General features: G+C 39.2%; 1 protein-coding gene across 2 annotated transcripts in view; it reads left to right on the top strand.

The window, feature by feature from the left end:
- Positions 1–20,501, top strand: part of KCNK5 (potassium two pore domain channel subfamily K member 5) — a 36,931-nt gene extending 16,430 nt beyond the window's left edge. Inside the window, exons 2-6 of one of the 2 annotated variants that reach the window (XR_007766174.1) lie at positions 11,408–11,519; positions 12,956–13,122; positions 14,260–14,428; positions 15,268–17,032; positions 17,273–20,501. Coding sequence is in view for 1 of the 2 variants with exons in the window: in XM_050893610.1 (XP_050749567.1) it covers positions 11,408–11,519; positions 12,956–13,122; positions 14,260–14,428; positions 15,268–16,088 (1,269 nt within the window). In the remaining variant the exon portion in view is untranslated. Of the gene's footprint in view, positions 1–11,407; positions 11,520–12,955; positions 13,123–14,259; positions 14,429–15,267 lie in introns of both variants that reach the window. The other variant, XM_050893610.1, reaches the window with a different exon arrangement.
- Positions 20,502–20,845: the final 344 nt, after the last annotated feature.

Consider the following 20,845-nt stretch of genomic DNA (forward strand, 5'->3'; position numbering starts at 1 on the left):
GGGAGGAAAGAAGAGTATTCAATATATCTAATGCTGGCACTATAGAAGTGCCCAAGATATTTATCCTCACTACTTCTGTATCCTGTTTCATCCTGCTCATGCTTTGTCTAATTTTGATCACCTTTCCAAGCAGGGAATAGCTGGCACAACTATTTACCTTCTCTATTTCCAAACAATAATGTGGAATTAATTTGACTGTAGACTCATAAATTGTTTCCACTGGACTGTGTCCTGAGGCCTCTAGGCTCATAAATATTAGCCACAATTAAATTTTTATGAGTCTTTCAGGTTCAAGCAAGTACAAAGATGGTTCTTTACATCTCCTCTAAATTCATGATTTATTGAGTGGCCTTCAGATAACAAGCTAAAACCAGGGTAGAGCATGTATCTTCTAATTTTGCATGTAAAAACCTTCCCCGCCATCTTGTCTCTGACTGATTAGAGCTATTTCTGGTTAATAAATTGAGATTATGCTTGAAGAGCATGATTTGTTCTGCCCAATATGGGTTAATTAACAGATTGCCTTTTTAAAGGATCACTTAGTCTGGTTAAATTGTAATCGAAAAACAAGAAAACAAATGAGGACTTGAAAGAATGAAATAACAAGTGTTTCTATCTGTGACAAATGTGTATTCTCCACCCTCATTCTTTTTGCCAACTAGGAAGCACATAGAGTAAGAGAACACAGTGGCAAGAAGAGATGCTTGTGCCTGTAGTACTGTCTTTAGCGAGAATACCCTTTGCAGGTTAAACCAATTATTTCTTCTGTTCGCTGGGTTGCCAGTGTCAGCAGTTACGGATTAAGAAAGTTTGATGCTTGGTCCCTGTTACAAATTTATCTTTTTAATATTGTTCCCCCACACACATTGCATTTGCAAAAAGGTAAAACAAAACCCAGGAGAAAAAAACTGAAGCCCAGACTTATTTAAGTTTTCACTCTGTTCCTTTTGAGACAGTCCACCAAAGAACTTCCTTCATTGTTTAACATAATTGGTGGTGTGTTAAAATAATGATGCCAGAGGGGGGGAAAAAAGTGCTGTCGTCAGTGCTTGGGAGAAGGTGGGGGGAAAACTCCTTTCCGCTTAGCAGAATAGTTAGAAGATCTCTTCTGCAAGGTCAGGATGGATTTGTAGGCCACTAGCCTAATAAAAAGGTAGGGACCTGTGACAGTATTATCTCTTCAGTTTTATTTATGATGGCATTGCATCCAAATGCAAGTGCTGTTGAAAAACTTCGCTCACAACATTTTTGGAAAGTCCTGGAGTCTGTATGCAGTAGTACACTAACCCATAGCAAGGATGCTCTTGTTTAAATCCTCTCTGTACATACAGGTTATTCTGGGATTGGGTAGTGTGAATTTTAAAAAGAACAGCTAACCTGATACAACTTCATGTACAAATAGGAATTCATTGGCTTATCTAACAAACTGTCTCTTTCGCAGAGATATCTTAGAGCTCGCTGTTGAGCAGTCCCAGTTTGCTTTGGGATATTTCTGTGTTATTCCTCAGTTCTGAGCACCTAAATAAACGTCAGATGAAGCTTCCTCAGAACTACACTAAATAGAGAATATTTTCCAGCGTAAAAGTATGTGCGTAGGGTTAAGATGTGAATACTTTTTAGTTCCTCTTCAAGCTCAGTCATGTTCTTCGAAGGACATACACAGGTTTTCTTTACAGCAGAGTGATGCAGTTATTTAGTCAAGGGTATTTTCCCTCTGTTGAAGACCACTTCTGTGTTTCTCTGTGTTTGGTAGTATCTTGTATGCCTAACTGTTTAATGCTGTGATCTTCAGGTGTTCTTACTAGACAGCCTGTTCTGCTTTCCTGGCTAATCAGTAAATTTAAAGGAATCTGTAGCTCTAATCTGTGGCTTTCCTCATAGCATGTACTTAAATTACTTTCATTGGAATCTGGTTTCAAAGTCCAGTACACGACAATGTATCCCACTCTGTGCTTTCTCCATCTAATAAAACTAGCAAGGCTGCTTTAAAAAAAAAAAAAGAGTGCTAGGCACATTGAAGTCTAGGAACAGGAGTTTCCCCAATACTTAAAAAAAAAAAAAAAAAAATCAATAAAGAATTGTGACAAAATGGCCTAATTAAGAAATCAAGACCAAGACGCATGTAAAAAGCCCTGTGGGTGTGCTGTAGTCTAAATTAACAGACACAAATGATGTCTGGTTTGCTGTCCTGTTATATAACAAAACTATGCAAAGTGAAAACCAGGCATGTATTTACGTGCATTCTTTAAATATCAGGCTTAGATGTAGGGACAGCTCTGTATGAAGTGGCATGTGCTGGAGGCTCTATTAGGTAAGAAAAGGTATGCTTAGATGGAGGTCCAAGTTGCTGACAGACGAAAGTTAAGCGTAATGAAGGGAAAGCAATAGAGTGTCTTGGTTCTGTAATTCATTTATGCATTGAGAAGCACTGTTGCACGAATAGAATGAAACACCGAGAAGTTGCCTGGGTAAATGAAGAATCAACAGTATTAGCTAAACCTTCTCTGCAGAGCAAGTTCAATCTTGTTTTATAATCTTTTGGATAAAATGTGGTATCTACAGTGCATTTGACCTATATATGTACCTTTCTATTTTGTATGCTAAGATACTGGTGGATCATTTAAAGTTACTTTTAGCAAATTTAAATAACTTTTATAATTGCCTTTTTTAAAAAAAAAGAAGCACTGATATTTTGAAGCAGTTAAAAAGAAGAGTTGAGGTGAACTTAAAGATCTCCTTTCTCTGAAGACTGTGGAAAACTGACTAGATAACATTCTATCTGCTGTATTGGTAGGAGTGTGAAAATACCATCTAATTCTGGATTAAATCTTGCTATTGCTGGAAAGAAAACCCTTCCCTGAAATATGTAAACCCATATTTTGCCAGGATTTCTTTTTCCCAAGTGGGTATTTTCAAAAGTTTGCCCTTTGATAGGAACTGTATTTTAAGACTAAACTGTTGATTGAAAAATGCAAAATATGTTTTTACTTGCAATAACACTTAATCAACCATTTTATAAATGCAGTGTATGACAGCAAGGGGAAAGATTGTCCCCTGCTATTTGTAGTTGATCTGTGTAGGAATGTAAACACTGGGACTAACACTTGCTTTCCAGGGTTTGATTTTATTTTTGTTCTAGTTCAATTCATAGATAAGGGGGAAGGAATCCTGTATACCCATATTGATCTCTCTAGCTTTTCGGCTAATGTTCGTGTATGCTTTTGATTTGGTTTATTATTTACATCTGTCAACACCAAGCATGAGGCTTGTGGGGTTTTTATTCTTCTAGAAGTAAAAGTTAACATTATTCCCTCAATGACTACTTCCTATTTTTTGCCTCAGTTTCAACTTTGGCCTTGTGGTAGGTGGCTACTGGCCATAACCCCATTGTGCTATTAGAAACAAGCTGTTTCTGCCTTGGATTTTACATTTGTTAAAATAGACTGTACAAGTTCTAGGATTAGCGAGAGTCTTGGAGAACCTAGCAACTCTTAGTATAGGCCAGCTGGGAAGAAGTGCTGTGCTCAGCAGTTGAATTGACTGCGGATTCACTCCTATATGCTCAGTTGATCCAGAATCAGACTTGTGTAGTCAACTGATGTCCTATTTAATAAATGTGGAGTTTATTAAATCCCACCATCCTTCTCTAATGCAGGTGCTGCTGACTCATGTCCTGCATCTCTTGTCCTTACCACCTTCCAGCTCAACTCTCTGCATAGGTCAGTAAAGGACAGTAAAACTTTCACAGGTTAGCAAGACACAAGGGTGTTGCCTGTTAGACCGAGACAATGTGGTTCACTTGTCTTATTTTTCTTTCCACAAAAAAAGGTCGCAAACCATTCCCCACAGAAGTGAAGGAGGAAATCCAGGACTCAGCTAAAAGATTTCTTTTTATATCTGGCATGGTTCTTGTCCTGACAAACATGAAATTCATATTGTGAACGCAGATAATGCTGAGAGGGAAATGAAAGGTCAGTTATCCTAAGCCCTGCTGTTTAGCATAGTCCTGCAGAGACTGTCAAGTGGCTAAGGCAGCCTGAAAGGCTTGTTCGCTTGGCCCTGTGTGCTGGCCCTGGTCATGTGCCAGCGTGTGTCAGTCAGCTGGGAACTCAGAGCCCAAGTGAGCAATCAGGATAAGCCTGTCATTACACTAGAGATGAGGGTGAAAAAAAGGATGGCAGGAACCACAAGCGTATGCTTTTCTGGTGACTTTGAACTGCTGTAGAGGGGTGGATAGTTACTACCATCCTTCCCTGAGAACTCTTGCCTTGAGCCGATTATGTACTAAATGTGCCAGGTGCCAAGTGGCTGGCAGAAATATGTGTGTCCGAATCGGGTGCTGCTGTTTTGTATTCTAGGCTGTGTCTTTTTCTGTTCTAATCCTCAAAGGATTTCTCCCCCCCCCCCCCCCGAAGCAATGAACTTTGGTTTCTCTGTGCAGAGACACGTGTATAGCAGCCCTCCTAAAGATGACATTGGAATAGCTGCTCTTTCTGCTGTTTTGATGAAATCACTTAACCTTATGTGTATTCTCTCATCTTTCTGCAGCTCTGCCACGTTGTGTCTCTGGCTACCAAAGTGAGCATCGTGGCATTGCAAGATTTTCTTAGCAGTAGTGCAGCTGTCTTTGGAAGTGAAGGCTGGGAAGAGAGGTGAAATATTTTAGTCTCAAGAATATATAGGTTAATATGAAGGTTTTGGAGAACTCAAACAGAAAAATTTAATAAATCATTACATGTATACACCTCATATATCTAGACATGAAAGGTAATTGGGGGGAAAAAAGTTTCTTACTCATTGGTAAAACCATTAGTTGCATAGTTGGCTTCTCTTTCCCTTTCCTTACCCAAACCCCAAGCTGCCAAGATACTCTAGTGAGGAAAATATTTTCTCTGATGCCTGATGCACAGTATCCTCCATTCAGTCAGGACATATCGGGGGTGTGGAGGGAAGGCAGTTGGCTTTAAATTTCTCTTTTTTCCTTTTTTTTTTTTTTTCTTCTTTTCTCTTTCTGCAACTACTATAACTCAAAAACCTATTATGGCTTTATTATATTAAATATATATTTGTTGCTTAACAATTAGACACACAAACTTACTCAATAGATGAGCTGTGACAGCTGTCAGCTAGGATTAATATATTCCTAGTTTGACTGTGAATCTACTACTTTTGATCTAGCTATAAAGTACTTACAAATCCAGACTGTGCCTGTGAAATAGCTTCTGCTGCTTTTAATATGCAAGCGGATGTCAAAGTGCAATATGCCAAGAGGGCAGGAAATTTCTGGCCATGGCCACTGTGTTGCCTGTCTGCATGATGAGTCTGAGGCAGTTGTTCTGTCAATCTAGCTGTGACCACCCACAGACTTTTTTCCTTCAAAAGGGTTACTGACTGAGAAGGTTTCTTTTCTCTTTATTTACATGTAATCCTGAGACAATATTATCTAGATCAGCAGAACTTTGTGATGTATATCTAACCTGGGAGTCTTAATATGTGACTCAATTTTTTTTATTAGTGGAAAGATAAACATTAACAATTAAATATGTTTTGATTGCATTTAAAAATCTGATTATTATAAACAGCTGACTGCTACTGTAACTTTATAGCTGGAGCCAGAAAACCTAGGTAACTGCAAAAACCATGGGGGACAAGTAAAAGGGCATGCAATTTGCATGGCATGGACTATTTTTTTAATTATTATTTTTAAAGTAACTTAGGAGTTACTTTAAGCCTTTTCTTGATTTTAAAAGCTATGAAAAATGTCCATACAGCTTCTTGTACCACTTCACATATTTGTTTTGCTCTGCTAGTGCTGGATTTGGTTAAAATTAAAATCTGTTTAAAGATGAACAGCAGTATAGAGTTTCACCTGATATCATAAATCTAAACCTTATTACCCTGGACAATTTTATTATGATTGGCTAAATTGTCAGTATTGTATGTACCCATGATTAGATAACTACTGCACAGTTTTCTGTTTTCTTCAAATTGTATAAAATATTTGGATGTCAATGTGACAAGAGATTGCTGTTGAAGATTTATTCCTTGTAGGAAGGTCTCTAAAGTACTTGGTAAATTTGTAATTCTCAGTGTTTTTCCGTGCATTAAATCTTTACATCCTCAATAAAAGAACCTGAGAAAGAAGCAAAATTACTCCATGTTCCTTCAGGGTCAGAAGTGGGGACAAAGCCTAGTAGTCCTGAAAGGATGTATCAGTTTTTGCTTTAATGGACTCTGCTTTTGGATGCAGCAGCCAGCTGTGATTGTCCTTTATGTACATGGTAATACTCTTGAGAGTAGAATGAAAGCCACTGGTTCTGATTTCAGGCTTAATAGTTCAATTATATCTCCTTTCTTATGGACAAACACTTAGCATTTGCAAAAGGGAATTGTTCATACCACTGGGAGAAGCTTAAGACTACCATTAGACTTATGTGTCAGATCTCCAGGGAATGCTTTGAATAACATGGGAGGCTTCAGCCTCTTCAAAAGAGACCTGGCACTGAGCAATAGCTGGCTGTTCTTCTTGTATGTAATAGGGTGCCTGTGGGGCAGGATCTGTTGCTGTAGTTTATATAGCCTGTTTACTGTCTTGTGTCTTTAGTCTGGACTATCTCTCTGTCTGGCCTATCTGTCTATTTGGCCATAAATACCCCAGAAGTCCTTTTTCTTTCCTATTGCTCATTGTTGTCAGATCCAGCTAATCCTTATTAAAGTGTCTAGGATTTCACACCAAATATGAAATTATTCCTACTTGATATGCAAAACCTGTATCACAGCTTTCTTGCAGTGCTTAACTCTTAGAATAAAATCACTAACTGCCTGTGGATCTATGTACCAGTACATGCTGGGGGCCACCTAGCTGGAAGGCAGCTTTGCAGAAAAGGAGCTGGGGACCTGGTGGACATCAAGTTGAACATGAGCCAACAATGCGCCCTTGCAGCAAAGGTGGCTAAAGGTGTCCTGGGCTGCATTAGGCAAAGCATTGCCAGCAGGTCAGGGGAAGTGATCCTTCCCCTCTTCTCTGTACTGGTGAGGCCACACCTGGAGTACTGTGTCCAGTTCTGGGCTCCCCAATACGAGACAGACATGGGACATGCTGGAGAGAGTCCAGCAAAGACTCACTAAGGTGATCAAGAGACTGGAGGGTGCTCCAGTCCTCCTCTGAGGAAAGGCTGCGAGAGCTGGGACTGTTCAGCCCGGAGAAGAAAAGGCTCAGGAGGATCTCATCAATGTATATAAATACCTGAAGGGAGACTGTAGAAGAATATTTGCTGCTTTTCGTAGAAAGAAAACAAAGCCTTGTGCATTTGTTCATGCTTACAGAGGCAGAAGGTGATATTTTTGTGCCATTTTTCCTTCTTCTGAAGGCCAAGAAGCTGAAGTAAAATGGCATAGTCCACATACCTAGTTATGATAAAACTCACTTGGAGGCAGTCTCCAATGTGCTTGTTCTCTTAGTTTTGTACCCTTGCATTACTTCTGCAGGGACTAAATGTCATTCTGTTGTGAACCATTTTACCTTGCGGTGGTATTGATCAAATTTCAAATTTAATCATCCTTCCTGCTAGTACAAAGACAAGGACAGCTAAGATGGGTCTTCTGACTATTGCAAGCTTTTAAGCCACCATAGAGACTTGCCCTAGCAAACCTTGACAGGACAGTAGAAAAAAACAATTTGAATAAATGCATTAGTACGTAGCTTCCCAGTCTGGGAAAACCTTGCTGCTGTTCTGGGCTTGCCCCCAGCAGAAAATGGAGAAGTAGAATAAATAGAGGTAGGAACATATCCATAATACCTATGTGGGTCAAGGCTTCTCCTTGCTATTTTCAAATTTGTTTTGAGAACTTTTCAGCCCTACTGTTACTCATGTAGGGGGGATGCAAGTGGCATGTGCCCAAAGCATCTGAGAGAAACCCCTCTCCTTTGCCCAAGATAGAGGAGATTTAACAACTAGTTCTTGTGATATCTGGTCAATCTTGAGTGAACCTGGTCATCAGAGGGTTAATAAAAATGTCACCAAGCCCAGGAAACAGAAGGCTGTATTGGAGCAGTGCTGGGGTTTGTCTGTGGGGAAGTACCTGCAAATGGAGCAAATTGTCTGCTTGATTATCTTCAAATGGCATGCCGCTTTCTACTTGTGTTAATGTCATCAGAAGCTGTATTAGTTTTTTTGTGTGTCTTAAATCTCCCTCTGCAATTGCAAGTCTGTTTACTTTCAGCAATAGCTCCAGGGACTCTAGATCTTTTTCCTTTGCCGAAGTGCAGAATTGGAGTGGTGGGGAGTGAGGGCGAAGAGGGGGCTTGATTCCTGTGAGGCAAAAGTCGTTTGACTGAAAATAAAGTGCTGCTTTTATCAGTACAAACTGTCATGAGGTGGGGTCTAAGGCGATGTGTAAATTCCGAGTGAGTTAGCTACTTTCAGCTTTTGAATTTGGGCATACTTGAAAACCTGTTTTCTAAATGACATCTTTCAAGATATTAAGAACACTTGCACCATCTACCCTCTTTTTCCTCTCCCTCCTTGCCCCCTGTTTTCCCATCCAAAGACTTTTTAGAGCAAGTTTTCTGTAGTTTAAGAAATCCAGCACAGGCAACCTGGAGCATTCTGTATCCTAGCATATGAAAATAAAGGCATCTCTGACATTGCCTAACAGATTTACCAAGGAAAAAGAAAACCATATTTGCTGTTCAGTTGTATAGTGTCCACTCACATTGTTGAAGCCAAAATATTTAATTATTTCAGTATGGGCAAAAGTTATGCTGCTTGGAAAGCAGCTATGTATTTCCCACTGCACCAAAGCTATCTAAGCATGTTTTGTGACCATCGTTGTTCCTGCAGCTGGGATGCATATAGTGCATTCAGGCTTATTGCAGGCATAAAGTAACTTAAAAGACTAGACTGTGGATCATAGATAATTGTGTGCTAATAGCAGATAGCTGTGTGCGCATAGGGACAGGAAGAGGGGTGGCAGCTTTGGCTGGAGAGTGTCTGTGATTCTCTATATAAAGTGTTTGTGTAACTCAGAGAGCTGGCCATCTCTCCGCCAAAATGTTAACTGCCTCGGTGTGAAGGGCAGCTGTGTGCTATTCGGTTCAGCAGCTTCTTCCCCTTGGGTATGGGCCCCCTTTACACCTCCAGACCTCAAACGCTGGTGGATCTTAGCGTAACTGTATGTACTGGGAAACTGAGCTCATTAGCTCAGGCTGAAGGTGGAGTAATGCAATGAGATAATGGCCCAGTGATAATGGAAACGGATACTTCAGTGTGTCTCTTATGAGATCAGTTGCTCTGTGAGGAAATAACAATAAAAAAAAATCCAAGTGCACTTATAACATGGAAAATGACTGGAGAACTGGTGTTTGATAGAACATTTAGTGCAGTGTCGCTGGGCAGTGGAAGACATCAAGGCATCTTTTCAGGGATAATAGATCACAGATTGTGTCTACCAGGTACTTTGGGTGCCCTTTGGGACTTTTAGGAAGTTCATCTGCAGACCATAGCAGAAATAAATGAAGTTACTTTGATTGGTCTCTACTCACATGAACTCTTGTGATCCAATGTAGCTGCCTCAAATATTTTTTTTGGAAGAGGGCAGCATTGTGTGTTTACTTGCCTGCTCTCGACCTGCCCGTTTTAGGGCTACTTCTCATTTCAACACTCCTTTCTTATGACAAATGACTGCCTTGGTGAGAACTCTCTATCCCTTTTTATCCAGAGCCTGTAGGCTATGGAAAGACACTGCATGCAGTTTTGCACACACATTGAGTTTACCAGGAGAAAAATCTAGTTCTGTACCTTCATTCACTTTCAATGCTTCTCCTTTTATCTTCTGTAATAGCTTGTCTGTTGAAAGTGCATTTTTAATTAAATTGTTTGCATCTTGTATATGCACAATACATTCACTTTGAGGGCATTTTTATTACAGTAGGAGGGTGGTGATATGTAATAAGTCTCAAGAATAATTAAAACCTGTGTTAACTTGTGTATGTTTTCAGTAGCGATTGAACTTTGTGTTTAGTCTCTGCTGGGTCCAAGATCAGATCTTAATCAAGCAGGAAGGAAGGAAGGGGTGACGAGGGAAGGAAGGGTTGGTTGTAGGTACCTCTAAGTTCTTACCAGTTTAAGATAAACCTCACCTCTCATGTTTGTTTAAAAAAAAAAAGTATATTGCCTCCAATTTTAGGTATTTAGCTCAAGATAGTTTTTGTGTTCAACACTTATTGAGGGAGAAACACGGAAAGTGGGATAACGTTATGAATCAACTTTTGGAGACACCTTCACCTCTCCTGTGTATGGATGTAGCCTCAGAGTTTTGTTCAGACAACCTTGGTTTACACTGAAGGGAAAAAAGCAGAGTAACCTGAGAAGGCTTTAACTGCATCATGATGTGACAGAGCAAAGATATAACTAACTAGGGATTTCTAGGAGAGAACATGATAAATCGTTTTTCTCTTTTACTTTGGGGAGGTAGAAATACATGTTGGAGTTGGCAAAATGCATGATTTTGATCTGAAACTTTGACTTTCTGCACTAAATAGTCATTAGGTTTTTTATCAATGCGTTTTCTATAGTCTAGTTTTGGAAAGGCAGGGGAGGCTGGGTCTTCCAAGTCCCTTCCTACAAAAGGTGAAGAAGGCTAATAATTCTTGAGCACCTGAAGACCTGAACAAATGTTAAAAAATTGACTTGCTGAATATGTGGAAATGCCAATAAGTACACTTGCTTCCCTAAAACATTGTAAACAAGTGCTTTGCATTCATCATGGCATACTAGATTCAAAGATGGGATAAGAAAGGGGCCTGATTCAAGGAAATGATTGGAGTCCTGTTGCATGAAATACTTTGGAAAAGTGTTTATTTGTCTGTCTTTGCTGAAAAGTACAGTTTTATATTGGCTTGTAGATGGTTTGACTTTGCCAGGGACAGCAGGTGAATTAACATTAATCACACTAGCTTTGCCAAGGATTCTATGACGTCCTGCTCATACCCAAGTCAAGCTGAGGCATGTAACAGTGTTTTGAAATGGATAGTAGTTCTGAAGATGTCCCTAATATTAAACCAAATTCAAGAACTGCACTGGAGGTTAAATGCTAGTTCAATCTGGAGGAGTGCATTTGGTCTCTGGAAGAGATCCATTTGGGTTAAACTGGTAAATCAAGTAAAAGCTTATCTAATTATCACTCCCTATTTAAATGTCAGAGCACCTGCACTACTTAGGTGAAGCAAGTTTTTAATATTTCATAAAATTATTGTTAGCAAATATACTAGGCTAGCCTTCACAAAAAACCTTGAGTGATTATTTTGAAAGTATGAACTGAGGGGGAAAACCTGAGAGGGACAGACACATTTCTTTTTCAGGCTGCCAGGATTTTCCAAGAATGACTGTAAACTGTTTTCTTACAGGTTGTGTCAAATGCTGCTGGACAGGGGGTTGCCATCACTGGGAACAATACCTTCAACAACTGGAATTGGCCTAATGCTGTGATCTTTGCTGCTACTGTGATCACTACAATTGGTAAGTATTTATTATGTTAACTTTCCTAACTGTAGTTTTCTGTGTGCTCTAGGATGTTTGTAGTCTTCCATTTGTGTCAAGCTAGCCACTGAATAAAGTCCCCATGACTGGAGTTGCCTAGAAAACGTGTTCACCTGCATGCTTATAGAGGAAAACAACAGGTTTTTGGCACTCTCTCCATGGGTATACAGAAAAGAAATGTGTGCCTTTCCAATAAGTAACGGATTCAAGGTGCTGTTGGGGATGACTGGTGTCATTCCAGTTCCATTAATTTGTGCACTTAAATTTCCAAATCATAAAATCCCAAAACAAAAGCGTTACAAAGCATTCCATTAAACTAATTCTTAAAGCATGTGCATATGACGTTTTTGTATAGCTATCCTGTTACTCACGTGCATCCTCTTAAGCTGAATTATCAGTGTTCTTGGCTTGCAGAACAATCTAGACTTTTTACCTATCTCTTAAAGAAGGCAAAGCAGAACAAGTGTTGTCTTCTACACTACTGATTTGTGCTTGTAAAACCCTCTGCATTGAAAGACTCCTTCCTCCTTTGATATACAGATTTTCAGAGCTCAACATCATCTGCCTTCTGCTTTTACAGAAAAATCTTTGCTACATGGTATTGCTACACCCTTGCTACACCTACAATGCAAAAAAACAGGAATGCAAAATAACCAGAGAAGGCTGGAGGTATACAGAAATGGAAGTCTTACTGTTAAACCATATGCAGTACTGCGGTTTTCTTTATTATTTGAAACTCACAATACCCAGCTTATATTATAACTTATGACAAAACGTTGAAGTCAGGAATGCATCTAAATAAGACAGCTCTGACAGAAGTTCAGAAAATAGGCTGCTGATTTTAGAGCCTGAGTTTGTAATGCCCTGTTGGGTTCTGTGACCAGCAAATAACTAAATTCAGTTGAAATACCTTGCTATGTCACAACTCACTTTGCACTTAACTCACAAACTCTTACCCTGGAAAGGTACCAGGTCTCAAGTTAAATGTGTATAGTGGATCTTTCACATGGAAACTAGCTTCAAGATGAATTTTGAGCTTTTATTCCATAAAATTGAATCAATCAAGTTTTTAACAGTCTGCTTAAGGTTGGGGAATCATATTAGATGTTTTGAGATGAGCTTTATTTCATATTTATCTCATCTTGTCAAGAAAAAGATGCACAAAACCTAGGAAACACTTAAAATGCACTAATCCTCTCAGCTTGTATTGATGGAATACGTGTTTGCTAGAGCAGAATTGGAAGGCATCCAGATTTGGAAGATCAGCAGCTGGAGTAGACTAAAGCTCTTATAGATGGTGAAGTAAGGAGCATCTGATACAGCAGAAGCCCACACAATGTTGTTTTGTGCATAGGTAGAATTGCCTTGAATTCCCTGCAACAAGAACAGACCGTGCATATGCTTATCTCTTTTAGGTTACGGAAACGTTTCTCCAAAGACACCCTCTGGGCGTCTCTTCTGCATATTTTATGGGCTCTTTGGAGTTCCTCTCTGCTTGACGTGGATCAGTGCTCTGGGGAAGTTCTTTGGAGGACGTGCCAAGAGGTTGGGCCAGTTTCTGACGAAAAGAGGAGTAAGCCTGGTAAGGCCCTCGCTTGTTTACCCTCATGCTGTGTATTTTTGATGCGTGAATTAAGCTTACACTTCTTAATTTACCTGCTAATCTTGGTAGTAAATGATCACTTGCACAAATACGAATTTTCCCAAATGGTGTTGCATAGAAATAACTGAAAGGGGGATTGGGTCTGATATGTTAGTTCTGCAAGAAGTTTTACTAAAAATGAGATCTTGTAGAAACCTTTGATACTAAATATAGATCTTGCAGCTTCTATGGAAACCTGTAGGACAAATGTAGGTGAGGCTCCGTTTCACAGACATTCTGTGCAAACTCCTCTGGCACAGAAATAAGCTGTCCTGCTTTGTTCCCACCTGCTTCTATGCTAGCATGAGTACTTCCTGCTGTGCAGTGAGCCAACTGGAAAATAATGTTTTGTTCTGAGTTACTGGCTTGTGGGGTTTTTTTTGTGGCTTTTTGTTGTTTTTTTGGTGGTGGTTTGGTTTTTGTTGTTCCCCCCCCCAGTGAGTTCTATCTTGGTTCTAACTCTGCACAGAGATGGGAGGCAATGCAGGGCCATAGTGCCTGGAGGACAGTGGGACTGGTTTAGGTCCTGGTTTCATAAACAGAGCAAGAACTTTCTTGGTTCAGCACCTGAGAAGAAAGTACAGAAAATGATGGTGAAATGCATGTGTCTGCGCAGCGTTGTGCAGAGGTTGCATGAGTGGCAAAGGTTAGGAGGCATAAATAGGAGAGAAGCACTTATTATATTAAGTGTTATTAAACACTTCTGATCCTCTATACTCAAATGAATAAAAGGAAAATCAGAGGTACTGACTGCTTTTTCGACTAGAGTGCTATGTCTGTATCCCATGCCTATTTATAAAATATCAGGAACTCCTTAAACTTTTCAAGAGTGTGAAAGAAAACTGTGAGGAAATAATCCTGTTTGAGCAAGTAGTTGTAAGAATAGTGAGTTCTGCATAAAGGAAAAAAAATAGTTGTGTGTTTACTTCAGTCGGTGACTTTTAGTTATGGCTGATAAACTTAGTCTAAAGCTCTGAAATGTCTGATACCGTCAGACAATGCTTGATGCCATGGATGGGAAAATAAATTTAGAGATCTTTCCCTGACTTTTTTCTTTTTTTTCTTTTTTCTTTACAGAGGAAAGCACAAATTACATGCACAGCTATTTTCATTGTTTGGGGTGTCTTGGTCCATCTGGTTATTCCTCCCTTTGTCTTTATGGTGACTGAAGGATGGGATTACATTGAAGGCCTCTATTTCTCATTCATCACTATCACCACCATAGGATTTGGAGATTTTGTTGCTGGTCAGTAATTGTATTTTATGTATTATTTCACTACATGCATAGTGTGGCAATTCTATTTCCAAACTCTAATTTGAAAAGGTGCTTTCTAAGCTTTTGGAAAACATTTTGCTGAATAGAAGATTCAATTAAAGCTGAGTACTGATCCAGTGGACTAGATCTGGCTCTTCAATCTTGGTTTAGATGCCTAAGGCCTTTATTGGGCTATGTCTGGAGCCAAGTTCTGGAGTTCGTAACTTTCAGGTGCCTCAGGTCCCTGTTTCAGGCAAGGAGCTATCCTATCCACCATGATAGTTAAGCACCTTTGAATGGGATCCAGTATACTAAGCAGGGCACGTAAGTACTGGGCAATGCTCTCTGTGCAGCTGTCTAGAACTAGTCAACAGGAAATGCTGGGCATATTGATGTCTCCCTCCTAAATCTTGTCTTTCTCTGAAATCCACTGCCTTGTTCAGGGTTTTGGAGATGGTCCTTGTAAATGGAATTCTGAATCCTTTTCTCAGGGAAGGTACCTACATCCATACCTCAATGGCAGGGAGAAGGCTTATAACTTTCAAACAGGAAAAAAGTTCACTTTTATAGGTTACAAGGAGAGGATAAATATGCTGCCATTTTACGTTGTAGTCCAGTGGTCAGAATACATGCAGGCAAGAAGTGGAAGACCTGGGATCAACTTTTTCTTTCAGAGGGGTTTCGCATCCCCACTTACCACCTCTCAGGGCAGTGTTCAAACAACTAGGCTCTGTTAGTGTGGAAGGGAGTAGTTCTCGGGGTCATAAATTCAAAGGTTTATCAGCTGCGAGTCCTCTTTCAGTAATGTTCTTGCTTTTAATTCTTTGTAGGTGTAAATCCAGATGCAAACTATCATGCCCTTTACAGATATTTTGTGGAGTTATGGATCTATCTGGGACTAGCTTGGCTTTCACTCTTTGTTAACTGGAAGGTCAGTATGTTTGTGGAAGTCCACAAAGCAATCAAGAAACGGAGGAAAAAAAGAAAAGAGTCATTTGACAACCATCCTCGGTCTAAAAAACCCCTTCAAATGGGTACCTCAAAGGATGTCAACATTTTCAGCTTCCTTTCAAAGAAGGAAGAGACATACAATGATCTTATTAAGCAAATTGGGAAGAAGGCCTTGAAGACAAACAATGACAAAATGATTAAAGTAGAAAATGCCAAACAAAATATGCAGAATGCCAGTATAGATGCCCAGGTGACTTACACAAAGACAGAGTCATTTGAGTATGATGAGGCTTCCCTGGACATTCAGAATGGTCATGTACTGAGACCCCTGCATGATAAACGTATTGGAGATAGCCCTGTAGAAGGAACCATGTTCGTAAACCAGCTGGACAGGATTAGTGAAGAAGAAGGCGAAGTGTGGGATTCCAGAGACTATCGACCCTTAATATTTGAGAATGCCAATATAACATTTGTAAATGAAGATGATGATGAAGAGGAAGATATCTCAGATGATGAGGAAACGTCAAAATCCTCCATGGATGATAATCTTGCAGAGGAATCTGAAACTGCAAAAAAACTGGTAAAATTCCCATCCTCTGATGAATCTACCTTTACCAATAACGAGCTAGAACTTTCTGTGCCTTACGAACAACTGATGAATGAATATAATACAGTAAGCAACGTGAAGGCTGCAACGTGAAGCATGTTTGACAATGGTTTTCTGAAAGTGGTCAGTGCATATTGAACAAATTAACAAAGCAAGGAGAAAAGCATGTTTTTGCAGCTTCTCCTGTCTCTTTGAAAACAAAAGCAAGTCCCAAACTAATAAACTGCAGTGTCCTTTTCCCACCCTAAGTTGGTTTCTGAGCCCATCAGCTTTGCTTATCTGAAAAACTTGTAAAATAACAGTTGAATTTAGAGTCCTGCTCCTTCTTGGGATTTTATGGTTCTTGAACAAAGTAGAAAAGAAAAGACTAGTTAATACACTGGACCTGCTCTGTGTTTATGCATTTCATTGAGGAATTAGTTTGGGAGTGTAATTATACTGTTGCAAAGAGACTGTTTTGGGCATCAGTGTGTTCGGTTACTCCATTAGCCTTCCACCTCTGAAAACCTGGATTTGAATCCTGCTTTGATCACAAATGAAAGCAAAGGGGTTGCTTTTTTTTTTTTAAGTTGCCCATTGTTAAGTTGTTACCACAAAAAAATGGTGCAACCACTAGTTGTACTTAATGAGAAACTTTAGATGGAATACCAGGACATACAGATCTGAGCTGAGGTGCGCTGGCAGACTGAGGAGGAAGCTTCTGAAACATCTGTCTAGAATATGTCAGTGCTTGTCAAATTATAGTGAATTGTAATTTCATAAAGAAAATATTAAAATTAAAAATTCCAAAGGAATGGATTGAGAAGGAGCCCTCTAACAAGGAAGAATCATCTGGGATAAAGCTCACCAATTGGGCTGCTAAACTGCACATCAGCCCCAGAACTGTTAAAGAGTAAAGTGACTGGAAGACCTATTGATCAAAGCATGTATGAGCACAAGCAGGATGCAATGAACTTTTTTAATGTTGAAAGTGTCCTTCCACTGTCCATTTCCTAGAGGAAATACTTGAATGAACCTTATACAGTATCTATGTACAGGTAAGTTTTATTGACACTGTTCTTCTGAGGAAAAAATTGCCTTGGGAGGCACAGATATTCTCCAAATGCCCTAATGCCTGTCAGAAGGGACCTGTAGCACTGCTGCTGATCTGTGCAGTGTGTTAGTCAGTATTGTTGTTTGATGTTCCTCCCTGCCTTGGTACTTCAGACTAGACTTGAATGAGAGATGATTTTTGAAACAGTTGATTACACTTTGCTTATTTGTTTTGTTTGACCTAGGTGCATATACAATGGTTATTCTATCCCACTTTCAAGAAGGCTGGGCAATGTCAAATCTTGGGCAAAGTGAGATGTCATCAAGTGACTTAAGGCCGTAAGGCACTTTTAAAAAGGAACTGTGGCTCTAAGCTCCTGAAAGTATTATCTTTTGGCTTGGAGATGGGCTTCTCATTGAGAAGGAAGTATGTCTCTTCATAACGTTTATGCCCAAATTGTTTTGGCTACAAAGAAAATTATACCATGGTTTTATTTTTCTTTCTTTTTTCATATCTATGTGTTAACCCTGACAACTCTTTCAAATGAGGCTTTTGACTACATGTTGACAAAAGGTACTGACTTCAGTTGTATCCAGTATACTTGGAACAGAAAATAGCTAAGACCTTTGAACCTTAACATGTCAAGTTCCGTTGTTCTGTTTAGTTTTACAGTATTTAAGTCATTCCAGTATGTCCGAAAGTTTCCAAAATTCAGTGAACAGTTAAAAGTTGTCTCATTCTCATTTTCGGTGTAATGCTGGCAGACTCACTAGCTCTGTAAGAAGAGCTTATGGAATCTTGCAATGCTAATCTTGAATTACTAGCTATTTCTAATAACTGCAAATATTGGCTGCAGCTTCAGTTGCTGGCTTCTTCCACGGAAGAAGGAGGACATATGGGAAACTGGCACTCTGGTTGGATAGCCTGTTGATGGGAAGTTTTGAAGTCATCTACTGTGAAACAAGGGACTGTCTTTACTAGTCTTTTTTTCAGAATTTTCCACATATATGACATTTTTTCAAATGGAAAGTGAACGTAAGGCTAGGGGCAACTCTGTTATACTGGCAAAAATGTGGAATCGACATCATTGGATTTGGTAGTTAATCCGTATTTTATGATAATATCACTGAAGAGAGATTCTAATTTGAAATCAAATTTTATTATATTACTGCTATTTGGAGCAGGGGTGACTGGATGAATTTGACTTGTATCTGACAGGAAAGGGGGAGAGGCCCTATCAAGAACATTCTGATTTACTTCTAATAGACACCCCCACCCCCATTGTTTTAAAATTACTCCGAGCTCTTCAAGTATTACTATATATCTGAAGGGTTGTGGTTCACAGCTATACGTTGTAACTGTAAGAAATGGTAGGTAAGACTACATGCATGATACACAGGATGCTTGTGTAGCAAGTCTAGCCTTCTCTCTTTTTTTTTGTTTAAAAAAACTGCACACTAACTTAAAAGAAAATGAGAAAGCACTCCATATAGCTTTTGTTGTCCTCCAACTTGTCTTCCATTATTGATGCAAAGATCAAAGTTTTAGTGACAGTTAGAAAGCTACAGGACAGTGAGGAAAGAAAAGGCTTGCTGAAAGTGCATGAAATGGAAAAGCATAGTCCAATCTTCATTTAAAAAAGAAACAAATTCTCTTTACAGAAATAATACAACCCAGACACTTGGCTGGGCTGCTTTGATTGGGAGGGGATATTGCACACTGGAACCCAGACTCTCCGTTCTCCGTAGTGAAGTGCACTTGTATGCCAGAGCTGAGAATGGATAGGATCTGTTTCGTATTATCAAGTTAGATGTGGCTCTCTGGCCTTTCCCAGTGTAGTCAGCATAGACTATAAGTCTGCATAATAAGTATCATGGGATTTAAAGTAATAGTTTAAATTTATTAAAGTGAAGTACAATATTCCCGCTTTTTTGGGAAACATGATCACACCTCACAAAACTGTTCTCAAGACATCCCACCATGTGCCTTAATGTAATCCCTAACACTGGGAAAAAATTCCTCTTTACACAGGGGCCAACACAACTGGTCTCGTTAAACCCTACTTGTTTTCAGAGTTTTGGAGGGGTTTAGTTGGCGCATACCTTTCATACTGGCGCTCTCCAAAAAGTTGAACCATTTCCCAGGGTTTTTAAAATTATGGTGCCATCTCAGAACTGCCGAAGTGCTAAGCAAGACAGCTTTTGCCTGCCTGTCTTCCACGTCTTGAGAAAAGCAGCTGCCTGGAGGATCTAAATTACTGTCTTTTCTGCCTTCAGATTTACATGTAGTGAGTTAGAGGGGTGTCCATGCTGGATTTTGAGCTATTCAGCCCCAAAAGTGCCTCTGAGTGAATTCCCCAGTGCTACTTGGTAAGGTCTTGTAGTTATTTCAATTATCTTGTCAATCTGGAAACATTTTCTTTGGATGCCATGTAAGATTTCATTTGGCTGACCAATAATGTTAACAGCTCTCTTAATGCTATGGAATTGGTTTTATAGGTGAGACAGATCTCTTCCTGGAAAGAGAGAAAAGGGGATTTTTAAAAAAGAAGAAGAAAAAAGAAGCTTAAAAGCACATATAAGGAAGGGATGGAATAGAAGTAGAAACTTCTTTCTAGCTATTGCTTACAAGTCGATTATATTTCCAGTCACATGTGAAGCATGGGTCCACTTTCACAATATAAACTTACTAATTTTGCTAAGATGAGCCAGTACTTTAAAGAATTTAAAAAAAAAAAGTTAAAAAATCCTGAAATGTGACAACAAAAGTCTGTTCCTACAAAAGCCCTTTTAAGTGCTATAGATTATGTGACCCCATCCTTCATGACATCATTGTGACATTTCTTGGTTTTGTCTTGTGCTATTAAAGCCTATTTTTACCAGAAGAGCATCATTTTCAGATACATATCTCGCAGCAGGCATTCTAACACATCTGATACACTGGTACGAAATCACTGAGGAAATATGAAAAGTAGTGTGTTAAATTTTTCTGAACTAATGATTTATGAATCTGTTGCTGGCAATGGATGTCACGAAACATGCAGAAATAAAACCATAGACTGATAACAGATCCATGGTGACACAATTGTATATGTTGAGATTTTTTTTTCTCCAGTTGATCTGGGAGAGTATGTGTAGAGACAGACAAGCGTCACTGATGAGGAGAGCAAAAAGCAATATACAAGTCTGTTGACCTAAACAAAAAACACCCCAAGAACTCTGATGTAGACTTGTAATTTTTGTGCCTCATGGGATTCATTCCATTTGTGATGGATTTACCTTTTAAAAAATTAGCTTGTCTTTCATATGGCTTTTGAAGTTTGTACAGTTCTGACTCTTATCACTCCATAATATGCCTGTCTGTCTGTTCTTTGTTGCCGATTGTCACTGGAATCACACTGTATGTAAATATTTGCTAAGTCTTTGTAAAATGTAATTTATTTTAATATTTTGCAATAAAAAATTTACAATTTATCCTCTCTGTCATGAGGAGAATGGCAATCAAGAAATGAGATTTCTTTTTACAACTCCCTATACTTGTAATGCGCCTCACAGATGAGACTGGTCCTGGTCCAAAGAGCTTGAAGGTAAGGAGCTGATAAAGCAAGTTGTTTTATGCAAGCAGATGCCTGTACTTTTATGGGGTATCAATGACTTCAGTTCAACGGGATCTGGTCTTCAATTAGATACAGCATAGCAAAGTATTATTCAATGAGGGTTTTGGTCAGCTATTGAAAGATAAACAAAAGTTTATTCTGGGGACTGTGTTTTTTCAGGAGGCTGTTCTTAAAGAAGATGCACTGAGACAGGAAGTGTTA

Source organism: Gymnogyps californianus, chromosome 3 (genome assembly GCF_018139145.2).
Source record: "Gymnogyps californianus isolate 813 chromosome 3, ASM1813914v2, whole genome shotgun sequence".
In the NCBI taxonomy this organism is placed as follows: domain Eukaryota; kingdom Metazoa; phylum Chordata; class Aves; order Accipitriformes; family Cathartidae; genus Gymnogyps; species Gymnogyps californianus.